Here is a 23,574-nt window from a genome sequence, read left to right as displayed (position 1 = left end):
TTTTTTTTTTTAATTTTTTTTTTTAAATTTTTTATTATTTTCTACAGCTACTGTACATTGTAAGACAGTACACCATGCCCAGCATTACTCAACTGCATCATGTTATCATCCAGATCAACTCTTCGGCATTTTCACAGCCCTAAGAATATCACTGTTTCCAAATGTATCTTTTTATTAATATTGCTGCTGTTCAATAACATGTAGTAAAAAAAAAAAAAAAATTAAAAAACAAAAAACCCCCTTCATTTATCTATGAAGTAAATTTATGGAATTGCAAAGACAAATGCTGTTATTTAAAAATGTGGGAAGAAGGGAAGATGGTGGGGGAAGCAAGAAGAATGCTCTTATTTAAGTATATTGTTAATTCAGTTTAAACAACAGAAAAAAGCAAAATAGCAGTAGCTAAGTGAGAGGGCATTTATATGCCAGTACAAAGTCAGAACTGCAATGATGTAATAAATTCACTATTTAATTCCACGCTTGGGCCCATAATTCCAAGTGCAAACAGCTGATACTGATTGCCAAGAGCTTAAGCACAGGGTATGCGTAACACTGTGAGGTCACAAAGAACACAACATGCCACAGCAGCACTGCCTGCAAATTTGAGTCACCCTTAAACGTATTCCTTGAGAAAGCCTGGTGAAAGACAGCACAAACAGACACCAAACAGAACAGAGAAATGGAACTGCTGTGCCCTCATGAACCAACCCTCTCTCCTTCAATACAAATGTCATAGAAAATGGACAACCATGCCAAAAGTTAAGGGGCCTTTCTGCCTCCTTGGCATGCCCCTGGCTAACCTTGAACGGTCCCATGCCCATCTCATATGGGCTCTGAGCACTCGAGACCCAGGAAAATCTGCATGCACCTTTTCCACAAACCACTGAACATGGGAAAAGCTCCTCTGGGGTCACGGCTTTGTGGACAACCTCCATCCAAAGGCACCCTGCCATAAGTGCCCACACTCACGCTGATGTGCTTAGAAACAAACCAGTAGCCACAGGCCTCTTCCCCAAAGCCTTAGAAAGCTTTTGGTTCACTTCGTTATCACTGCAGTGGTTGGTTTTGGGTTTTTTTTTTTTTTCTGGGAGGGAGTATTTAAAACTCAGCCAAAGCAACCCCACATTCCAGTGTAGCACCACTGGGACACTCTCAGGCCTGAATTACTGCAAAACAACACTGTAACGATGTCTTAATTTCACTGACTGATCTCAAATGCGCTTTTAAAAAGCAATTCGAGGTTTACAATCAGTGTTTTAAAACGCATTCAAATGTTACCTAAACAAAAAGTGTATTTATTTCTTCTTTCGGGAGTCTGCTTTTGAGCACTTCCAAGGAAAACCATCTCCAGCTGCAGAGCACAAGCCAACAAGCCACTTATCCCACCAGCACGCTGTCCATTGAACTTACCCAAGGCAACTCTGTAATTACGGATGCTCTCAAATACCGAGGGAGCCACATTACTTGCCTACGTGTGAGCCCACAGCCCTGCTGCACCCAACCAAAGAGGAGAAAAGACAGAAAAGGCTCTTACTTGGTGCACAAAGACATCAACCGGGGACTCCAAGGGGCTTCCCTCTCGGCTGCTCATGGAGATGAACCCGAATCCCATCCTCACATTGAACCATTTGCAGTGGCCGGCTCCGTGCCAAAGCGGGGATTCCTCCTCCTCCTCGTGCTCCGGCAGCCGCACGGGCTCCTCACCGCCTTTACTCGCCCCTGCTGAGGGAGAGGGGGCAGGGGAAGAGAGAAGGAGAAAGATGCAAAGAGGAGTTAAATTCTGGGAACATCCTTTGGCCAACGCGTAAATTAGTTACTAAGGAAGAAAGAAGGAAAAAAAGAAAGAAACGCGAACGAAACGCGGTGAGAGCAAACTGCGGCAGAAGCCCGTTTGCTGCTGAGTAAGGAAGCAGGCAGTCAGCTCCCGAAACGCGTCCACCGGAGGCCTCGGCTCAGCTCAGCCTCGGCCCGACCCCTCTCGCCACCACCGTTCCATCGGCGGCCCCATCCCGGCCCTCGAACGTTACTTGGGTGTTGCTGCTTTAAGACCGATCCCATTTCCCGAGCGCGGCTCCCGGCCCAATCAGTCCCTCCTGGCGCGGCGCGGGCGGACGGGGGGGGCTGTACTGCCGGCTACGGCACGTGCGGCGCGGCCACCGCCGCTCCCCAGCGTGTGCCCATCGCTCCACGGAACGCGCTCCGGGCGGCGGCCGGGACAGGTGTAGGGGCGCGCTCTCATCCCGCCGCCGGGACGGGGCCCGGGCGGACGGAGCCGGCGGACAATGGCCCCCGGGAGCCGCTCGGGGCTGAATGGGAGGGGGCGGTCCGCGGCGGTCCGGAACAATGAGACCGCGGCGGCTCCCGTGCGCGGGCCGCTAACAGGGGAATGCGGAGCGGGGGGGTAAGGGAGGGCGGGGGGAGCGAGCGAACGAAACCGGAGTAAAACAATAGAAAAAGAAAATTAACCTTCGGCCATGTTGCCCCACGGGCCCTCTGCTCCAAACTCGTGAGATGAAAACTTTCCCTTTGGATCGAAGTGCTCTTCTGCTTTAACCCAACATCCTGCGTCTGCACGAGCCCCAATTTCGCTCGCATGGTCCAACGTGCTTTCCCCCTTTTGCCTTTTCCCTTTCTCTGGCGCTCGGTCTCTGGCCCCCCGCGCACACGTGACTTTGCCAATTACATGCTTTCTCGCTACTAATTTCGCATCGGGTCCTGAAGGGGTTGGGAGAAGCTGCAGCAGCCAATCGCCTTCTCTACGCGCCTGACACACCGAAATAATTTATGAATGAACACGGCATTTCCAACGCGGCTTTTTTTTTTTTCATTCCTTTTTTTTTTCTTTTTTTTTTCTCGGCAGCTCAGCCGCGCGGTGCCGTGCGGGAACCCGCGGTGCTACACGTGCACACGGCCGGAGCACACGGGCGGCAGCTGCGGGGCCGGGCGGCACCTGAAGAGCGCCGGGCTCGGCCCTTCGGAGCGCTCCTCGAGGGGGATGGGGGGAGGCATTGGGCTTCACAGGTTTCTCCGCCATCTCTTTCCGGGGGAGGGGATGTGATTAATGACTTCCTAAATAGGAGCCCGGTTTTCAGGGCTGGTGGGAGAGCGAACCTCGGGCGGCGGCGATTGTTCCCCAGGAGCGCGGTGGGGAGGGGGGAGAAAGAGAAGGAGGGGGAACGGCAAAGGATTTGCTGGAGAGGAAGGCGGAAAAAAAAAAAAAAAAAAAAAAAAAAAAAAAGCGAGAGAAGGAAGACAAAGAGAGAACAGACAGCGCGGACCGGCGCTGCTGCGCTAAATTCCCGCTGCAGGCGGGCGGGCGCGGCCCCGTGCTTCCGCGCAGGTGGGCGCACCGTGCGCTGCCCGCGGCCGGGCTTCAACGCGCAGAAAGAGCGCGCCGCGCCGCTCCCCATCATTCTCATCTTCTCCGTAGTAAAGGTAGACATGGAGGTACGAAAAGAGACTTTTGCTTTCTCTCGCCGCCTACCCGCGTGTCACCACGTCACGCGCCCTTTCCACGCCGCCCGCCCCTCGGGCTCCGCTCCTCTCCCATCACCCGTCCGCACCCCTCGGTGCCCCCGCCGAGCCGGCAGCGGTGAGCGGGCTGCAGCCCTGAATTCCTCCGCAGCCTCCAGCCGGACGTTTCCCAGAGGTTACTTCTGCGGTCGGCTTCCTGCGCCGAGCTGCTCCAAGCACCGCTCCCCTCTGCTCTCAGCCTCCTCCCTCCGTGCGACAGCGATTATTTTACCATATTAAATCTCTGTAATTTTATATGGTTGGATCTTATGGCCGTGACGATTTGTAATATGTAACAAATATAGGAGATGTTAATGCGCGTGAAACCTCAGCCATGGAGGAGAAATTCAGGTCACCTGCGGGAAAAATGCTTACAACACCGGCTGGAAGTGTCTGAGACCACTCCCAGAGCAGCAGAACGACCCAAAATTAGGAGCTCCCTCTGCCTCTCTTTCAAAAAACACTCCATACGCATGGCAATGAAGACCCCTCGGATGGGAGCGTGTGGGATGAACAGGAACAAAAGCTGCTCAAGCCCATCAAATGGTTCCAAAATGTCCCTGCTCCCATTTAAAATAAAATTAATTATGTGATGTTTTTTCGATTAATAAAAACGAGGGATTGGTAACCGCACTTATATTTGTTGTGATGTTTTTACGCTGCAAAATAAATGCAGGTTTTGTGAAACGGGGGAGCGTACGTGCAAGGAGACTTTCCTGCGATTTTCAGGCCTCCAGTATTAGTGGAATTAAGGTCGGGGTCACCGGACCGGGCGGCGGTGTCAGATGTTATCGGCTCACTCATTTCCTGCGGGGACATCGGCCTTTCAAGTGCTGAGGGAGAGCTGTGGCAGCCGGGGGGCTGCGGAGAGAGAGGGAGGGAGAAAACAGAAAGAGAATAAAAAAAAGAAAAGAATGAAGAAAGAACAGCGGAGCACCGCCCAGCGATGCCCTCACAGAACCCATTCGCTGAGAATCAGCCCTAATTTTTCCCGTTGGAGGGGGCGGGCAGCCCAGGGAATAAACGGGAAGAAGCCCATAGAGCGAGTCAGGGCGAAGTTAGCTGAATGGCAGCAGCCCGCAGCACAGAGGTGTTTCTGTCCTCTCGTTTCGCTACAGAGATGCTAATTTGGATAAAGACAACTACAGGAAGCGGATCGTTGTCTGCATAAACGCACTGCGAGCCCACTTGAAACTACATAACCAGCGGCGACAGTGTAATCGCCACACTCCTAAAACTTTTAAAGTCCTAACTCCGATTACTTCTATCCTTAAAAAAAGAAAAAAAAAAAAAAAAAAAGACACCTCCCATCCCTCCGCCCCCGAAAACCCACACAGAACTACATCGACAATGACGGCAAAAGCGACACAAACCCGGCAGCACTCCTCGTGCCTCCGAACCAACCCCGGGCTTGCACGTGAAGCGGAGCCACGGCTACAGCCTCGCTGCATCCGAGCCGCCCTCCTCTCAGAGAGGGGGAAGCCCCTCCCCGCGGGGGTCGGAGGGGCCGCCCTCCTGCCCTACGCCGGGCAGCGCCCCCTGCCCCGGAGAGCTGGGGAACGGCAGCGTGCAGAGGGCAGAGCCTCCGAGGGCGGGGACCCCGGGCCCGGGTCTCGCTCAGCCCCGGAAGATCCATTAAAGAGATCAAAGACGGAAGGCTGCCCGCCGGGCCGGTTTCAGGTGGCCCCGCGGCCCGGCTCCCGACCCACCCGCGGGACTCGACGTGATGGCGGTGGAGCTCCCGAGGCAGCGGCTCTTCCCGCCAAAACGCCTCACCTAGGCGCCCGAAGCCGCTCCCTCCTTTCCGCCGCGCACAGACGCCGCGCAGCGCTCGGCCCGAGGGCAGGCTCTGCGCCGCCCGCCGCGCTCCGCTGTCGGCAGCGGCTCCACGGCTCCGGGACCCGCTTTCCGTCGCCAACACCCCCGGAGGGCGTCTGAGGTGGCGGTTGTGCCCCGCCGCACCCCTACGCGGAGCGCCGCTTTCCATCCTCCATTCGACGCCCCCAGAAAACGCGGCTCCCCTCAGAGGCGGGAAGGTGGCGTTTAACGAACGGCCCCCGAGAAACTTTTCTAACCATGAAACGAATTAAACGAGCTCCGCTGCGCTCCGGCTGTCCCGAGGCGGGAGGCGCGGAGGCAACGCTCGCCAGCGCCAGGCAGACAGCAGCGCCCTCCGAGAGCCGTCCGCGCGGCAGCCCGTGTCCCTAACGGGGGCGACCGGGGGCGTCCGCCGACGCCGAGCACGCATCCCTCAGCTCCGGAGCGCCGTTCCACGCAGTCCCCGCGTGCCTCGGCGCGCACACAGGTGGGAACCCATCCCAGCCGGCTTACGGGACTCAGCCGGGCCGAGAGCGCGCAGCCACCGCCCCTCAGCGGCGCAGCTCCCCTCCGCGGGAGCTCCGCGCCTCCCGCTCCGCGCATGCTCCGCGGCAAGCGGGCGGGCGCCCGGGAGAGAGCCCGTGGGGGCGGGAGAAGGCAGCGTCCCACCGCCGCAGCGATTCGAAGGCGCCATGGAAGTATTCGCCGAGTTGGGATCTTAGCGACTGAGCAGCGCCTTTGGGAAGCGCGCCTTTGTGGCAGCTCCTGAGCATCTGGGCTCATACTTTACAGCAGGTACCCAAAGGTATGCTACGCCAAATCAACTTCCTCTATAGAATGGTTTACTTGTCGTATTCAAAGTACGTCAAGCAAGAACTCTGAAGCTTGTGGATGAAACCAACGATTCTTTCAGAAAAGTAAATGAACTGAGGCAGTGGGACAGAAGTACTACAAAACTGCAGTTTCACAGATACAAAACGAGCCACGTAAGATGCTACAGAAAGGACTGACCTGAGCCTGAGGAGACCTTCTTGAATGACCTCATCGTCTTCTGAGGAACCTAGAATCAGAGAGCTGGAGTCAGTGCTGTGTACATTGTACCGAGTTCCATATTTAATTACCTCTTCTCCAGTTTAACGGCTCATTAAAAGGCCATAAAATGCCGGTACTTGGCTCTGTGAAGTGACCTGTAACCGTACGGGCTGCGAGACTTACCTAGCTCATCAGAAACGCCAGGAGATAACCAAGACATAGCATGAAAACCAGCCGAGTCTCTCTTTTTAAAGCATCCTTAAAAGCATCCTCCCTTTTACCACGCTCAAGCAAGCTGTGCATCTGATGGCAACAGAAGGAAGAGACACAGATTTGCAGGGCAGTGGAAGCTGTTCTTTCCCTTTATCAATATTTAAAGCTAGTAGGTAACTTAAGAACAAGTGACTCTTGTCTTCCCTATGTGTAAATAGTACAAATTAAGCGCTCAGTCATACATGATACATGATATTAAAAAGTGATAAAAAAGACATTGTTTGGTATCTTTCCTTTCTAAACTGTAACTCAGTGCCATTTTGAGAAAAATTTTTAGAGTTAAATCAGATAGAGAATTACAGTGTAATTTGTAACAAAGCTACATTCTACATCCCAAACAGAATTATTCACAAAAGTACAGATGTTTAGCTTTACCAAAACTCCATGGAAAGTACACTTTTGACCTAGCTGAGCGAGGCCTGGGTAAGTTTGTACAATAAAGTACCATGCAGAAACCAAGTATCACAAACAGTGGGAAGCATGGAGGAAAAGACCTTGGGTTTGTGTAATCCTGTGAGCCAGGCTATCCAAATTTGTTCAGAGCAAGAAAGATGAAGAGGCAGGAGCATGCACAAACTCACCTGCTACAAACTTGTCCACTTGTCACCCTTTCCTACCTTTTGGTTAATCTACTTTAACTAAAATGCAACCAAAGCACATATCTTCCTATTTAGATGTAAGACCGATTCTCTTTTCTTTTAGAGAAATCTAAGATTTGTCTTTTTCACTATGGAAGAGTGTGGCCTGACCCCTGTTTTTCCTGAGCGGGAGGGAAGAATATTCTACTAGAAGTGAGCAAAGCCAGAAGATGAATTATCAAAGACAAATGAGAATCAAATTTCTCAGGCTTCCTCTTCCCCCCATGCCCAATCATTCTGTGTCCCTTACAATGCTGGGAATTGGAAAATGGTGTGGCGCTGTCTTTCCTTTCTGTGCAATGACAGCAGAAAGCAAATTCTGCCCCTCCCCCTTGGTAATAACTGGGTTTTTCGTAAGAATTGTGTGGAGTTGTGCTCTACATTGAACCTAACCCTGCTTTTACACCTTCAAGCACTATAGTCCAATCTCTGTGTTTGCTTCTTTGTTCAGCCAACCTGTGGCTATGTGGCTTTTGTGTCTTTCGGATTTACTTGCATTATTTATGCAACATAATGAAATATGCAAGCATAGAGTAAAGGATCTGTTCTTGGCTTTGACGTGAAGTCTGCCTCCGTTTATGAAAGGACTAAAAATAAAGCACAGTTCTTAAAAACTGTGGTAGAAAACAGCACAAACACGTTACTCTTCTTTCCATTATCAGTGTTCCAAAGCCTTTCTAAGCACTGCATGTTTGAAAATACTACATAAACATACCACATTATTAAGCAGAAGGAAGGACATGCAATTTTATCTATTTATTTATAAAGTAGTTGTTTTAAATAACTTCCCAGTAAGATGCACAGAACTTGCCACCAGGGATGTTAGTATGGAAGAGCCTGAGCATTTTAGGAACTCATTTAATCCAGACAGCTTAAATGAAAAACTCAGCAGTATGTATTTTGCTGCATCCCACTGCAATCTACAAGAATTCAGTCGCTGACTTAAAGGGAAGCAGGCTGGGCTCTGAAAGGACTGATGACCAACTTTCCTACACCCCCTTATACTGTACAAAATAAAAGAAAGAAAACACTTATGCTTGTTAGTTTTGAAATTATTTTGGCATTTACATGAGCTTTACAACTTTGTATAATAAATGACTTTTAGGAGTTAAGTTCTAAACAGCAAGATATTTTAGAAAAAAAGGCTCCCTATTTGAAAGCAGCCCCAGCTCTGCACTCACAGTGTGCAGAAGGATACAGGTGCAGCTGAACACCATGTGGAATTATTGCAAAACAATTAAAGATGTACTGATAGACATCAACAGCAATCCACACCTCTTTACAAGTAGCACATTGCTTGCTTTTCAACTTGCTTAGCAGCTTGTATCGTTTATTTTTTTTGATGACTTCTTACTGCTATCTTCCACTGATCAATAAGTTTATACATGATTCTGTTTAAAAAGTCTCTTTGCTAAGCAGTGTTTTGATTTTCACATCATAAATCCATTAGTGTGGGGAAGTTTGCTGCCTGGGAGATTCAGAAATGTAATTTCCTCAGATGAAAGTAAAATTGACATACATAGTTACCCCATTAAATAAGTTATGTGGTTTCCTTGAAAAATAAGTCAAAAATGAAATTTCAGAGGCTAACCCTGCTTCTTTCACAGGCAGTGGTAGCAAGCAGACTGATTTAAAGCCACAAGTTTTTTTTGTGTGTGTTTTTTTTTTCCAGGAATGGCTACTGTAAGCACTACCTCCAGTGAGGGAAGGAGGAGAAAACTAGCAATACTTCACGCTGTAACAAACGAGGAACAGGGGAAAACATGCACTTTTAAGGGAGCTCTTTAGCAGAGCTCATCAGCAGTAAAGGCTTAAATGGATGAATGCTACAAAATACATCCAAAATTTAAAACCTCTATATACAGAACCCAACTATAGGAGGAGCATACAGTATCTGTTCTTACTGTTTTAAATTTTTATTTTGGTCAAATTCTATTAAGTTAGAAAACACACTTTATAACCAATTTGTTGTCTGTATTTTTAACCAGTCAAAAAATGGTTATCTTTTGCTTGCAGTTGTTGACTGCTGGCTGAAGCACTGTGCTCACTGTACTTTGGCTTCAGAAATCATGAGTGAGCATTGCCTTACACTCTGAATTAACTTGTTTTAAGAATTTTCACCTGTGTTCTTTAATGTGGACTTCTAAATAATGGATATGTTCCTGGAGAGTTCTCCTTGTTTTAACTCTTCTTCTGTTTTCGTTTCGTTATGTAAAATAGTGAGAATGAAATGCACAACAAAAGACTCCTGAAGATGGATGCTCAGCTGTCGGTATCCTTACGGAATTACACCGGTAAAAAATATGTGGATGTTCTCACAATTTAATTTAGTCTAGGCAAAAATTTATTTAAAATACTGGCGAGAGAGTACATGTTGAGCACATGTGAGAATTCCAAGCATCAATGCTGAAATACTTCAAAACTGCTGGTTCAAGAAAATTCATTAAACAATAGCTGGGAAGAACCCAGTTTTTATTCATTGGGTCCTATTTTGTAACTGATCTGATGTAGGATAGTTACAGTTTGAATAAGATGCAATTTTTTTTTTTATAGGATATAGGAAATAGGATTTCTCTTTAAAATGTAATACTGCTGTTATATTCATATGGACTGTATTTTTGCATTAAAGTATTTAGGATTCATCTAACTTAGAGCTTTAATAATACATACTAAAGGAACGTCCTGAACAATATATATATATATTTTAAAACAGGCACTGGATAACCCCAGTTCTTAGGAGTATTTCATTTATATAATCATTCATTTCATGCAGTCTGCATTTAGTTGTACAAAGGTTAAGCAGCCAAACAGTAATTACTTCATAAAAACCAATGAAATATGTTGCAGCTCATGTTTTATAAGATTCAAAGACAACATTTTCAAAATACATAATGAAGAAAAGTGCAACCAACACCTCTCCTACTGCTGCTTTTCCTGCTTCGTTTTTGTTGGCAGCGCTTTGATCCCACTCATGGTTACCATGGGCATTTTGAAATTGCCACAAATTCATTTACTGTAGCTCCTGTATGCTTCTAAGCAAATGAAATCATGAGAAACAACCTTCCTTCTGATGGCATTCATTTGCTTTCAGACTGATTTTTTTTTTTTTTAATCATTATTACTTTTAAACTAATTCCTTTTATGGAAAAAAAAAAACAAAAAACCCCACAAAACCCACCAACTTTAAAAGCCATAATCCTAAATCTATTGGTAGATCAGCATGTTTTTCAGATATTGTACTTATTTTTGTGTGTGAGAAACTACACTGATTTGTAAGTTCACAGGCAGAGAATAAAATTTCTCTGCAAACAAAACAATACAAATAAAGCCCTGCAGAGAGATATTTCGAAGGCTAAAGGAAGAAAGATATGTACACCTACAAAGGTAAGAAGGCAAATTCAATATTTGAGTTTTTAGTTAAAGGAAAACCTTTTTTCCCCATTCTCCAAGCTTACACCAAACTGAATGTCTATCATTCATGTCTGATGTAGAAACATCACAGTTTTAACCCAGAATTCTGTTTGCTTTTTCTCCATGTAAACCCACTGTTTAACCAAGTTTAGAGGTAATGAACTGCATAATTTATAATTTTCATTTAGTACAAAAGCACTCTCACCAACCAGGAGTTTAACACCAGCCCATCGAAAGCAACTGTGCTACAATGACTTGTATTAAGAAAAGATTCTACAGACTTTGGTTTGGTTTTGTACAATAATTTCAGCATGGTTTGCTCAAACCTCCTCTCCATGCTGAAGTATAATAATAATACTCTACATTATGCTAATAATTGTTTTTATGGAACTTACACTGAACCTGTGGCGTATCCTTTCCCTTGCACATATTTCTATTTTATTGTTACATGCCATTACATTATTTTTTTCTCGGATCGCTGAGTTAATACTTGAGAATGAGCTTTTAATAGAGATTTTTTTTTTCCCTGTCATTTGTATTTTCAAGTGCAGTGAGCAAATACTGCTGTGAATACAGAGATTCAGCAAGGAATGAAACAGGCAAACCAAAGGTTACAACAGGAAAACAGAAGCTCACTATTTTAAGCACCACTATCATTTTTTCCCAGAAGCATGGATTGCACAGGGGGGCATACTGCATATTTCTGATTTTAACTGGAAGGAACAGTAGCTGTACACACGCAGCCTTCTGACTCACCGTTTAACCAAGCAAACACAGTAATGCAGTGGCCATTGTTTATACATTTTGGTACAGCCAGCTCATAAATTCAAACCAGAAAAAAAACTACATAGGGATGTTGGTGGCATATAACTGAAAAGTCATGAGCTCTTTAAAAAAGTCAGTGCACACATCAAAGTAGGTGCAGGAGACTGAGTGTCAAGAAGAAAATAGGACAGGTGTAATGGGATACAAAAACACTGGGGAGGATGCAAATTTTAACACTGAAATTTATGGGCGTATGTTGCAATACTGCACGTGGTATAAACATATATCCAGTATTAGCCACATAATGTTTATTAAACACGTTCAGAATATTGTAGGAAATGTGATTTGATTTATATGTGGTCTTATTAATAAAAGTACTGAAATGATACCTTCAAATAGAATTCAGTCTTAGAGAAAGAATACGGTGCTGCACATCGCAAAATGACAAGCACATATACACAGTAATTAAATGAACAGTTTCCAGGTCTATGTAATTACTGCCCACTGCCATGCAAAATGCTGCAGAGCACAAGCTGGACTTCTTGGAAGCGCTTTGCTAGAAATCATTGAGAGAGGCACCAATCCCAAAATGCAAATAACTGCACTCTAACTCCATTGAAATCGTAGCACATAGCACTGGGATAGACCTTTTTTCACTGAGATTACTGGAAGTGGCTACTTTCTGGTCTCAGTTTTCATGTACGAGTTGTAAATACAAACAACAAACTATTAAACATTAAACATTTAAAGCCGTTTATTGATGCAAACTCGTATCTGCATCAGCAGCAGCAGCACGTATGCAGTATTAAAGCACATTACGGAAAGGAGGGAATAGTGCAAAACTACCTCGAGTTCTCTGTTAAAATCGACTAGTTAATATCACAGCCCCGGCTTTTCTGTATAATTAAGCTTTTGTTCAACCATGAAAAAACCAGAAACTGATTGCTTGAAAATGAGCTGCGTGACCTTTGTCCTGGTTTGTCACCTTTGACCTTTAATTTGAAGACCTTGCATATCAATTGGTTCTATTTTTAGAAGCCAAATGCTAAAAAAGCGGCATACTTTTTACATTTCTGTCCTCTCATACGCAACCTCACGGGTTGTTTTCCTTTTTTTAACACCTATGCATCAAGCCACAGTGGCTTTTTTTTTTTAATCACACAGCTGCATTGGAAACAGCCAGCATGCAATGACAGTGAGTGAACACTTGTCTGTGTGCAGGAAAAAAAAAACAACAACAGCAAACCTTGTTGTTTTGTTTTTTTTAAACTGCCCTGGAGATGCCTAAGCACATTAAAGAGAAAAAATAAAAAAATATAATACGTAGGGTTGCACATCTTTCTAAATGTGATGCCCCTTTTTACAGAGAGAAAGGGAAGCCCCTCGTGTTTGTGTGCGCTGCTGCTGACCGATACCTGCCTGCCCGAGCTCTCTCTGCGCTGTCACCAGCTATTTCACTCCCATCACTACATGCTGGTTTGCTATCAGCTTTCAGAACGTCCTCTCATAAACCAAACGTGCGGTTACAGGCAGCGAACGGCAATCTCCTGCGCGGTGGCCAGCTTCAGCTCCACTTCCATTTTGCGTAGGTAACGTTACTCTTTGTAAGTTGTCTACACAAAAATCTCTCTTGCCGGAAGGGCTCATTCTCCGAACAAGAAAGCTCCGCGATCGATCTCACCGCCAGCATTCCGCGCCGCAGCGACACGGCGCGCTCCAACACGGCTGCCGGCGGTGCGCTCCGTGCCGCGGCCCTGGCGCGCCCCGCACGGCCGCCCTCCCGCCGCGCACAGCACCCACGGCGCCGCGGGCCGGGCCGGGCGGCGTTCAGCACTGCGGCCAGCGACAGCCGGCAGCTCGCGGCGCGGGCACCGAGTGCCTCCCGCCCGCCGCGCCGGGACCGTGCGAGACGCCGCGGCGCTGCCCAAACGCGGCTCTCCTTGCCAACAGCGGCTCGGCGGCTCGCGCGACCGGTGGCCAGCTGCGTCCGTGCGGTAGTAGGACAGCGAGAGCTCGGGCCTAGGACGGAGGGAGCCTGCGTTCTTTCTTCACGTACTTACCACTATTTCCTCTTTTCTTAAGGCATGCCAGAAAACACGTTTTCAGATTTAAAAGAAAAAAAAGCATAGCTCTGCCGACATCGGGATGGAGGCACATGCCTTTTGCAGAACGTGCTTTCAATAGGACCGCTGTCTGCCATAACGATACAGGCACTACTGCAGCTGCATCTCTGCTACAGCATCAACACCAGCCCCAGGCACTGCTCTTGCCGCTACTCGCAGCATTTTCTTCACTACAGTAAAGGCAACAGGGCTTCCTGTTGTATTAATTATTAAGGCAACAATTTAATTCACTATAGATTATCACTGTACTGAGGGGACAGCACACTGTCACTCTTTGAAGCACCGTGGCTTACCTGCACATCTTATAAAATGTTTTCCAAACAGGCTTCGCAGCTCTGCTTCTTTACAAACTCTACCAAGTTTGCTTTTGAGCTTTTGAAGTATGTTTTAAAAATAAGTGACCGCTGTAGTTCTGTAAAGCGATGCTTACTATAGGAATGAACCCAACATGCAATACTGCATTTTCATACAGTATTATACGTGAATGCTGCTGAAACTATACACGATTACATTGAACTTAACTACAACCAAACTTAACTACAATTATTTTCCTATCAACCAACATTGCTCACGACAGATGCCTTTCTGTTCCTATGAGTGTTCACGGTGCTTGCATGCAAGAGGTGAAATGCCAAAGCAGGCTACGGGGTGGGAAAACCCAACCCCAACATATGGCCTACAAGAAAAGGGAGCAGAACATGCGTGTGAGAGAGCAGCGTGCCATCTGTACGGAGATGGGCACGCAGCAATGCCGTGCCCTCCCTCCTGCTCAAAGAAGGCTGGACGCCATGTGCTCACACCTACACACAAGCTAAGGAAGGGATGTCATGAATGTACCACATCTCAGGGCAATATGTTCAACAGATTACAACGGGTAATTCCCTCACGTTAGAGCAGAAAGAGGTTTAACACAAACCCGGAGTTCTCAGATTCACAGGCTGACATGAGCCACGCCATAATTCGTAATACCTTGGACAAAACACCTACACGTGCTGCTGTTATTTTTTCAATTAGCCCACTGTTTACCTGACGTTGCGTCATTTACCACAGCCCAACCGCTGCACCCGAACACGGCTGCATGCCGAAACGCGAGCAGGCAGGGCGGGCTGAGCACCGCCGCGCATCCCCAGCAGCAGCAGCAGCAGCAGCAGTGGCCGCCTCGCCCCCGCCCCAGCCCTGAGAGCAGACGCGGAGAACCAGGCGGCCCGGCGGCACTCCGCGCTTTAATTGTTCACATCGCCACCGTTACCTGCCGAGTCCGCCCTTCCCGCGCCTCCCCCTCCCCTCCCCGCACTCCCGACCCCGTGCCGCCCGCAGAGCGGTGGGAGCCATTCAAGATGGCGGCCCCTCCGCCGCCCGCACTCACGGCCCCCCACTGCGCGCTCCCCGCTCGGCCTCCCCCCCCCCCATGCCGCGGCAGGGCCGCCCCCTGGCGTCGTGCAGCCGCAGCGCCCCGCCGGGCCCGGCCGCCCCCCGCCCGAGGCGCCGTCCGTCAGCGGTCGCCGTTCCCAATTCCCGGCGGGTGGCGCCGCCACACCCCGCCCCGCCCGGGAGGGAGCCGCCGCGCAGGTGCCGGGTGGTGGCGGCTCCCCTCCGGGCGGCCCGAAGGCGAAGGGAAAAAAAGGTGTGAACCCGGAAGTACACCCGCCCCGCCGGCGGCCGCAGAGGACCGCGCGCTCCGCGGCGCAACTTTTCCTCCGGCCGTGGCGGAGTCGCCCGCCGCCCTCTTCCCGCGCGGGTGCCGCGGAGGCGGGAGGGTGAGAGCCGGCTGCTGCGCAACCCCGCCGAGGAGAGGTGAAGGAGCTCGCTTACCTCCCGCGCGCCATGGTGGCCAGGCTGAGCGGGGCTGCTGTGCCGCGGAGGGGAGGCGAGCGCCAGGCACAGACCCGCCGACGGGCACCGGAGCGGGCTTCGCCTTGCCGACCGCCGGGAGGGCGCGGCGGACGAGGAGAGGCGCGCCGCGGGGGCGGCAGGGAGCGGCCGGCGGGGCGGGCGGGCGGCGGGCAGACGCGGCCCCAACGCTGCCTCACGCCGCAGCCGCCGCCGCGCACCTGCCCGCTGCCCGCCGCCCTCCTCCGGGCGGGAGCCCGGCGGCTGCGCGCGGGGGCGCTCGAGGGCAGCGCGAGCCGCGGGCGGGGCGGGGCGGGGCGGCGGCCTCCGCGCCCCTGGGAGCCGGTTGAGGCCGCGGCCCGGCGCTGAGGCTGGATGGGCTGTAGGTCTCCTTTCTCTGGAGTACTGTCATTAGGCGTCGGGCTGCCTTCTGTGGCCGCAATTTCCCATTGTTGGGTTTTGCTTTGTAGGTTTCATTTTTGAGGCTCTAGGAGGACTTCTTCAGCACAATTAAGAGTCCTATCATAGCCCAGTCAGCGTGCGCAGCGTTTAATTTCCTTTTCATGAAGAAAGTGTAGCAAAGAGGGCAACCTCAGCTGGTGTAAAAGGTGCTCTCAGTATTCTCCCCTACTTGGCTGAAAAATGTCTTGTGGTGGGCAGAGGAGTGTAGGAGTCACTGTCTGCCACAGACTTACATCTGTTGGATATTAGGAACCATTTCTTCTCAGAAAGAGCAGTGAGGCAGTGGCACAGGCTGCACAGGGAGGTGGTGGAGTCACCATCCCTGCAGGCGTTCAAAAAACGTGTGGATGTGGCGCTGAGGGATGTGGTTGTTGGGCATGGTGGGGGTGGGTTGGTTGGTCTAGGTGATCTTAGAAGACTTTTCCAACATGAACTATTCTGTGACTCTATAACTTAAACATAACCTCTACAAAACTGCTTTATTCATGTTTCGTAGATGAGATTTAAGTAGCCATGTCTTGCTAGTACTCCTAAAACTTGACTATATTACCTAAAACTTCATGTTTGTGGCTGCAGGTGTAGAGAATTATATAAATAAATCTTTAGACATAGAACTTGACATAGAACTATATTACTCTAATGCATATCTAGCAATATTTTGCTGGTAGTTTAAGGGTGCATGATCTTTTCAGAAAAAAAAAAAAAAAACAAACCAAACTAAACAGGGCCAAGCATAAAGACCCAAACACCACCAAGCAACAACAACAACTAAAGCCCAACCAAAAAACTCTGTGGTCAGAACTTAAATCTAATTTTTTTTTTTTTCTTTATCCCTTGTAGATGAGGAAAAGTGCATTCCTGGCCTCTGTATTTTGACTTATTTTTTTAAGTTAAAGAAGTCTGCCTGTCTGCTTCAGAGCTGTGCATTCAGCAAGGTTGAATCTTACAGCAAGTTTTTATCAAACAAGTTACGGATGTAAACTAAAACAATTTTTGAATTCTTTCAAGAAATAACTGAGCTGCAAGTAGTTTGAAAGACTGTGAAAATGAATGCTTCCCTGCTACAGTCGGTTTCTCAACTTAGGGTTACTGTTTGCTTGTAGGTTTTCCCCTGAAATTGGGTGGAAAATTTGTTTCTTCGAAGGCAGATTAAACAGATCTATCAATTTTCATGAAATACAAGACTTTTTTTTAAGGCTTTCTGTTAATGACATGCTGCCACTGAGGGGAAAAAAAGCGTTGAAGATATTTTGGGAAAAAAAAAAAAAAAAAAAAGCAGTGCTTGAAAAAGTGCTTTTAATTTTTAGTAATATACATTCCACTCAAAGCAAACCAAATTAAGTAGGGCATTTGTGTTGGGCTGCTATACAAAATATTGTCTGGAATAGTACATGGAAATGTACATGGAATATATCATTTTCCTAGTGAGATTAACTAAAGCCTTTTCAATTCAGTTTAAAAAACAAAAAAAAACCCCGACACTCAATAAATGGTGCAGTTTCCCTTTATTTAATGGTGTCTTCCTCTTTGGGAGTTATTGGACATTTAGAAAGAAGGAACTGATATGGGGAGGAAGTTTCTGAGGTTCCAAGTAGCGCCTTCCTTGGCACCTTCTGGAGACTGGTCCAAACCCAGAGGTGTTAGACTGAGAAGGGCTGATCCCGTTCCATTCCTGTTGCTGCTCACAGCGGAATGTGTGTGTACTCACATTATCCTGAAGAGAGTCTTTGGCTTTCTCAGCTTTGTGTCCAGTTTCCCATCCTTCTACATTTATCCATCTTTGTGTGTTGCTTTGGCCAAACTATTTTCTGTTCTGACAATATCATCTCCAAATTTCCAGCTCCTCCATTGTTCGTGCTTTTTGCCAGCTTAGTCAGTCTGAGACTGTTCGTAGTTTAGCCTGCAATATTTTATGAAATGTTATTTCTTATAGGCAAGAGTATTTTTGTCAGATAATACTCAAATTGCCCCAAATTTTCCAATTATGTCTTCAACAAGATAGCTGTTTGGATTTAGATTTTCCACGCCTTCCATTGTAGGCTCTTTTCTGCAGTCATTTATAGGAGGAAGATTAAAAAGATAAGTTTTGTCCAGCTAAAAAATGGTGTTCTTCAAAGCAGTTTAATAGTCCTTGTGAGCAGGTACTCTGGTACAGAGACAGGAAAATGCCTTCTGCTGCCTGTATGGTTGCTCCATCCAAAGGTGGCTGAGCTCTGCCTAACTCCAGTGTGTGCATGCTGAGGGACTTTCTGAACAGCTACAATCTACAAGGATTTGGCTGTAACATAGAATACCCAAATCACTTTCAACACTTGGTTCTGAAGTGAATGTGCACAGTTCTCACACTCCCCCTCCTCCTGCTCTAGCCAGGGCTACAGAACCTCAGAGAAAGCTTTTCATGAGTGTTTTTAGCTGCTGCTTTTCCCAGACAAGTTCTTGTGCTGAAACAGCGAATGAGGAATTTCTCTGTTTCATCCTTTTAGTGACCCTTACTGCTAACACCCTGGAATCTTGAAGGAAGAAGCTGTCAGAGTCAAAAGGAAAAAAGACAAATACCAGGCCAGGATGAGGAAAAAAAATATATTAAGAGAAAGGGTCTCCTGAGATCTGGACTGTACAAGGGATGAAAAGCCAAATCTGGAAATCAGAGACTCGCTGGCCAGGAACATTTCTCCTCATATCTGCGTGGTTTATTTGCTAGCGTAGTGTAATTCACAGCACACAAAGTATGAGTTAAAGAAGTTGTTGTTGGCCCAAAGAGCTGTTGTCTGTGTCTGTGGGAAGCAGCAGCACTGCTTCTGTTGAGCTGTGAGGGACTGGGGAAGCATGTGGGGGAGATGGACTACAAAACCGTGGGAAATTGGTAGGAGATGGGGATACGCAGAAGGGAGAGGAAAAGAAGATCCAAGCTGCTCTCTCTGCCACAGCTAGAAATGACTATATGCAGTTACAGAGCTCTCCTTTTTTTTTCTTCCAGTTTTAGTCAGTCTCCTTCTTTGCCCTTTGGGATTGTTCTAATTTTTTAATGACCCAATGAAAATGTTAGTAACTGAGGAGTTTTCTGTTTTTCTTCTGTCTTCCTCCTCCTTTATTTGCTTTTCCCAATGGGGCTAAAAAAAGAAAGTTATTCTTTTTAAAATTAGTTTGGAAAAGCCGTGCCAAAATACACAGTTCTGCTTTATTTTATAGCCTTATGAAAGTCAAATAGCGTTTTATAAAGCTTTAAATTTTAATATAAAATCGTCAAGAGCATTCCATTTGCAAATCTAAGGTAATATCTAAGCACATAAACATTCAATATGATAATCAAAGAAAAGTATTTTATCACAAATGCCTTTTTGTACATTTATTTAGATGCAGCCAAGTCAATTGCATTTTAGTCGAATCTTTGTTACCAGCCCACTGAGAGCAATCTGCCAGATCTCAACTGTTGACTTCTTTAGACTTTTCTAACCTTCTAGTATTTACCACCTTTACAAGACTATGTTTAATTCCAAACCAGTAGCTATTTGGACTTCTTTGAATGTGTGATTGTTTCTGCCCTTGCTCAGTGGCTTAGCTGTGCCAGACTCTCAGCCTTCAACTGGAATGAGGGCTGAGATCATTCTCGGTACTTAGCTTGGTGCAGAAACGGAGTTGTGGAAACTGACTATCCAAGGTATCAAATGGTGATCAGGAAGATCAATATTTAGCTTTTTTTCCTAACTCATCAAAAGCAGTAACAATAGACAAGAGCCCCTCCTGGCACAAGATGAGGATTTTACAGGGAAGCTCTACTGGCACGTAAGATCTTCAGACTTAAGGATTTATTTCAAAATTTATTTCATGTTGAAATAGGTTTTTTTTTAGGAATTCACTGACATATAGCTGGCAAATCATTAACATTTTAGTGCTTTTTAAATCAATATGTATAGCGTTTAAGAATAACAGTCGTAAGAAATTGTTAACTCAGTGTTAGGAATAAGTTTTATTTTATTACGATCGAGACTGGTTTCTGAGCTTTATTGCATTACACTGTGTGCAGTTTTCATCAACTCAAACTGTCTGGCTCCCTGTAGCAACTTGATTTAAGGAAGTTAAACTTGTTTCCTTGGGGAACTGAAGGCTCAAAAAATTGAATTGTTAGCTGGTAAGAAAAAAAATTTAGAATGTTTTTCAAAGTACAGTGTGGTGAAGAAAGGAAATGATTACTTGGAGTTGGAGGCGTAGAGTGAGAAAGTGCCTGCTTCGTGAGTCTGTGGGTGGTAAGCCACAGTTAATTTATACATATACTTTGTTTTTTCATCTACCGTTACTCCAATCCCAAGAGCTAATTACAGTCATTCAGGTCAGCATGTCTTCATTCTATTGAATATTGAAAAAAATAGGTAGAGAAATTAACAGGAGTTAGAAGCACTCTCTGCATCTACATTAGACCAGAATAATATGCAACTAGAACAACAGTTTCAAGCACTCGTTTTCTGTGTCACTTTTATTGTTAAACATGAGCTTAAGAGTGAAACCTTAATTGATAAGCAAGTCCTGGCATGCTCAAAACACAGTTTCAAAAATAAAATTCTTTTCACTCCTGGTTTGCCACTGCAACTTCAATGAAAGTAAATTGGAATTTACTCACAGAGTGCAGAAGTACACTGGGGTGCTAAAAGGTGAAGTGATTGAAACCTAAGCTGGTTGAAATGGGGAATGTCTTCAAGCAGGACAGGATCCCTTCATATTTTCCATACCCTTGTAATTGAAAAAACATACAAATAAAGGAAATAGAAGGAAAATGTTAGTAGATTTTGAGTTTTTTTTTCCTGATTTTCTTCACAAGTCATTGTAATCCAAGTCCTATTGGTACTTGCTATCAGAACGAAGTTGGAAAGCAATTCAGAATCCAAGTAAAAATGTGAGGGGGGATGGAGGCATGGCATGGGGCTCTTACCAACTCCTCCTTATTTAATTGTTTAGATGTGCAAAAACCTTACAGGTAAGGTACAGCCAGAGATAAAAATCATGGAATGAAAAGAGAAAAAGAAGTGCTTCCTGGCCATGGCTGAGCTAGAAGGCAGAGGATGAGCTTGTTGTGGGAACAGGAAGATTTCAAGACTTTTTCCAACACAATATATATGTGTATACATGAAAAAAAACCATGGCTGAGTCTTAAAATAAAAATGAGCAAATCAGGTAGTTAAAGAATGGCGAGAGCAATGAAGATTGTCTGTGCAATCAGGGATTAAGTGTTGCTGATGAAAAGGAGGGCAGGAAAACTGGAGCATCCAAAATCTGACAATTAGAGAAGGACCAAGTGTGAGTATGGCAATGCTTGGCTGCTTGATGAGGCCACTGAAGAGAAGGTTTCATGCCAGGGCCGGGTGGAGATAGAGGAAGAAAAAACACAGGGCTGATGTTCAGCAGCTGGAAAGCTGGGTGATGGACTGTGAATATGTAAAAAGCATCCAACCATCTGGCATTTTATCTCTCAGGAGCAGAGCAGAGGCATCACGTGACTGGTACTCTAAAGTTATTAGGCTTCATTGTATAGGCTACTCAAGTGCAAAGCTAAATCCATTGCTAGAAAAAACTTCACTGCGAGCAATGGAAGTATCAAACAAATTATTCTAGACCCCTGTACTGTGTTTAGGTAGTCAAGTGTGTGCTTGCTAGCTTTAAGCACGATCCTGTTCCCCAAGGCAGTTTATTTGTACCTTAGCAATACATCATATATTTAAGGAGTTGAAAGCTGCTCTTTTTCAAGTACTGTGCTTCAGTTTTCATGTGATAAAGTATCTTTTCCTAATCCTAGCCCTATTTTAACCTATCAAAACACGTGGACCCGAGTTTCCCATTCCTCTTTTATTATCAAGAGATAAAAAATTGTAGGGATACACATCAGTGGAGAGAAGAGTTTTCCATCCTTGCACACATGAATGAGTGTTCATACTGGAAAATGCCTCCCAATAAGTGTGAAAGACTATAATTGTATCTGAATTATTTTAGTGAGAGCATGGGTCATAGCTCCACTCATTTATCATTTTCACATTATTTATTAGCAATGCCCACTTGTGACTGTAGTTATAGTTGTAGGTGACCCAGTATTAACAGAAGAACGATAATTTCCTGTGACCTAGATTTCTGCATTGGGAACAATAACATACCAGCACCGCCTAATGGAATCAGCCTCAAATACCATGACCTTTGGTTTATTCAACCTTTTGCTTCCATTGTTAATTATACATGCATTATGGCTTCTGTAGAGGAGATCATTTGTTCATTATTGAAAATCAGGCTTGCTTTCTTTTGAAAAAAGATGAAAATACAGAGAACCCATAGAACAACAATCCTGAAATGAAGAGTTGAAACATTAATGAGAGATTAAAACTGCGATCTGCACACCTTGAAACAGTAAAGAGATAAATTGCAAGTAGGATTAAGACAATTAATTATTGGACAAAGCAGAAGATATTTGCTGTAATACATGGGGTTTGTACTTGCTTCAAGATGCTGTTTGTTTGTTTGTTTGTTTGTTTGTTTTTACATAAGCAAGTGTAACATCAGTAGAAGATTACAAATTGGCAATCCTTTGGAAGATAAACAGGTTTACAGCACTGCAGCATGGGAAGTTGCTACACGGCAACTGGTCCTGACCTGGAGGATCTGCTTTTGGAAATAAAGAGTACAATTTGGAAGAGGCTGTGTTCTAGCTGACATTACACTGGTTTCTCAGGTAGATCTTAGTTCTTTTCTCAGGTGTGAACTCTTTTCATAAGGACAGCATCTCATACCATGGTTTGAGCCATTGATTAACCTGGAAGAGCCGCTGGAAAAGCATTTTGCATCAAGCTATTTCTGGCACAAATATGTGACATAATATTTTATGGAAGTGAATTTTCTTACATTTCAATCTGTGCTCATTGCTTCTCCTGTTATAAAACCCTGTTATAGAATCATGGAACCATTTATTTTGGGAAGGATCCTTATGATCATTAGGTTCAGCCATCGAACTAACACTGCCAGGTCTGCCAATGAACCCTAGACCATGTCCCTGAGCAACACATCCATGCATCTTTTAAATACATCCAGGGATGTTGACTCCACCACTTCTTAAGGCAGCCCGTTCCATCACCTGACCTCCCTTTCCCTGAGTAATTTTTTTCCGTATCCAATCTAAACCTTCCCTGACACAATGTGAGGCCATTTCTTTATGCCTTTATGGCTCTGGCTGTCTCAGCCTCTTCCTGTATGACAGATGCTGCAATCCATTAATGATCTTAGCGGCTCTTTGCTGGACCAGCTCAACTTATTATATACATATATAGGACATCAAACATATGACTTCACAGTCACATGACAGTCACCTGGTACAAGTGCGTACTTCAGATGTTTGACATTGCTTAGCATCTTGCAGTATCCTTCTTACACTTACAAATATATTATTGACTTGCATTGCTTTTTAGCCCGTTATATGTAGGGTTAACCAGGGTACTCTCTTTTCCATCTTCTTTTCAAACATTCACTGTTTCTAGAAAGACTAAAAATTAATGCCAATATCTCTTTTTCTTGGTCTCTGCCAAGTTCATTTGAACCTGCAGGACTTCATCAAAGACTCTGTTTTATTTTTGAAACAAGAATTACTAGGAAAAAGATTATATTTCCTGGTATCAATTATATGAGATAGAATGTGGCTAACTCCCCTGTGCAGCAAAAGACCCTGTGAAACATTTATAGCT

General features: G+C 45.8%; 1 protein-coding gene across 3 annotated transcripts in view; it reads right to left on the bottom strand.

The window, feature by feature from the left end:
- Positions 1-2,975, bottom strand: part of LIN28B (lin-28 homolog B) — a 78,333-nt gene extending 75,358 nt beyond the window's left edge. The window contains exons 1-2 of one of the 3 annotated variants that reach the window (XM_052696818.1): positions 2,467-2,975; positions 1,535-1,722 (exon numbers count right to left, since the gene is read on the bottom strand). In XM_052696818.1, the coding sequence (XP_052552778.1) occupies positions 1,535-1,722; positions 2,467-2,476 (198 nt within the window). In that variant the 5' untranslated portion in view covers positions 2,477-2,975. Of the gene's footprint in view, positions 1-1,534; positions 1,723-2,027; positions 2,127-2,466 lie in introns of those variants that run through there. The other 2 variants (XM_052696829.1, XM_052696809.1) reach the window with 2 other exon arrangements.
- Between the last annotated feature and the right edge of the window lie 20,599 nt (positions 2,976-23,574).

The sequence above is a fragment of the Tympanuchus pallidicinctus genome, unplaced genomic scaffold, assembly GCF_026119805.1.
Source record: "Tympanuchus pallidicinctus isolate F22 unplaced genomic scaffold, pur_lepc_1.0 scaffold1, whole genome shotgun sequence".
Taxonomy (NCBI): Eukaryota; Metazoa; Chordata; class Aves; order Galliformes; family Phasianidae; genus Tympanuchus; species Tympanuchus pallidicinctus.
This window is presented reverse-complemented; position numbering and strand designations above follow the sequence as displayed.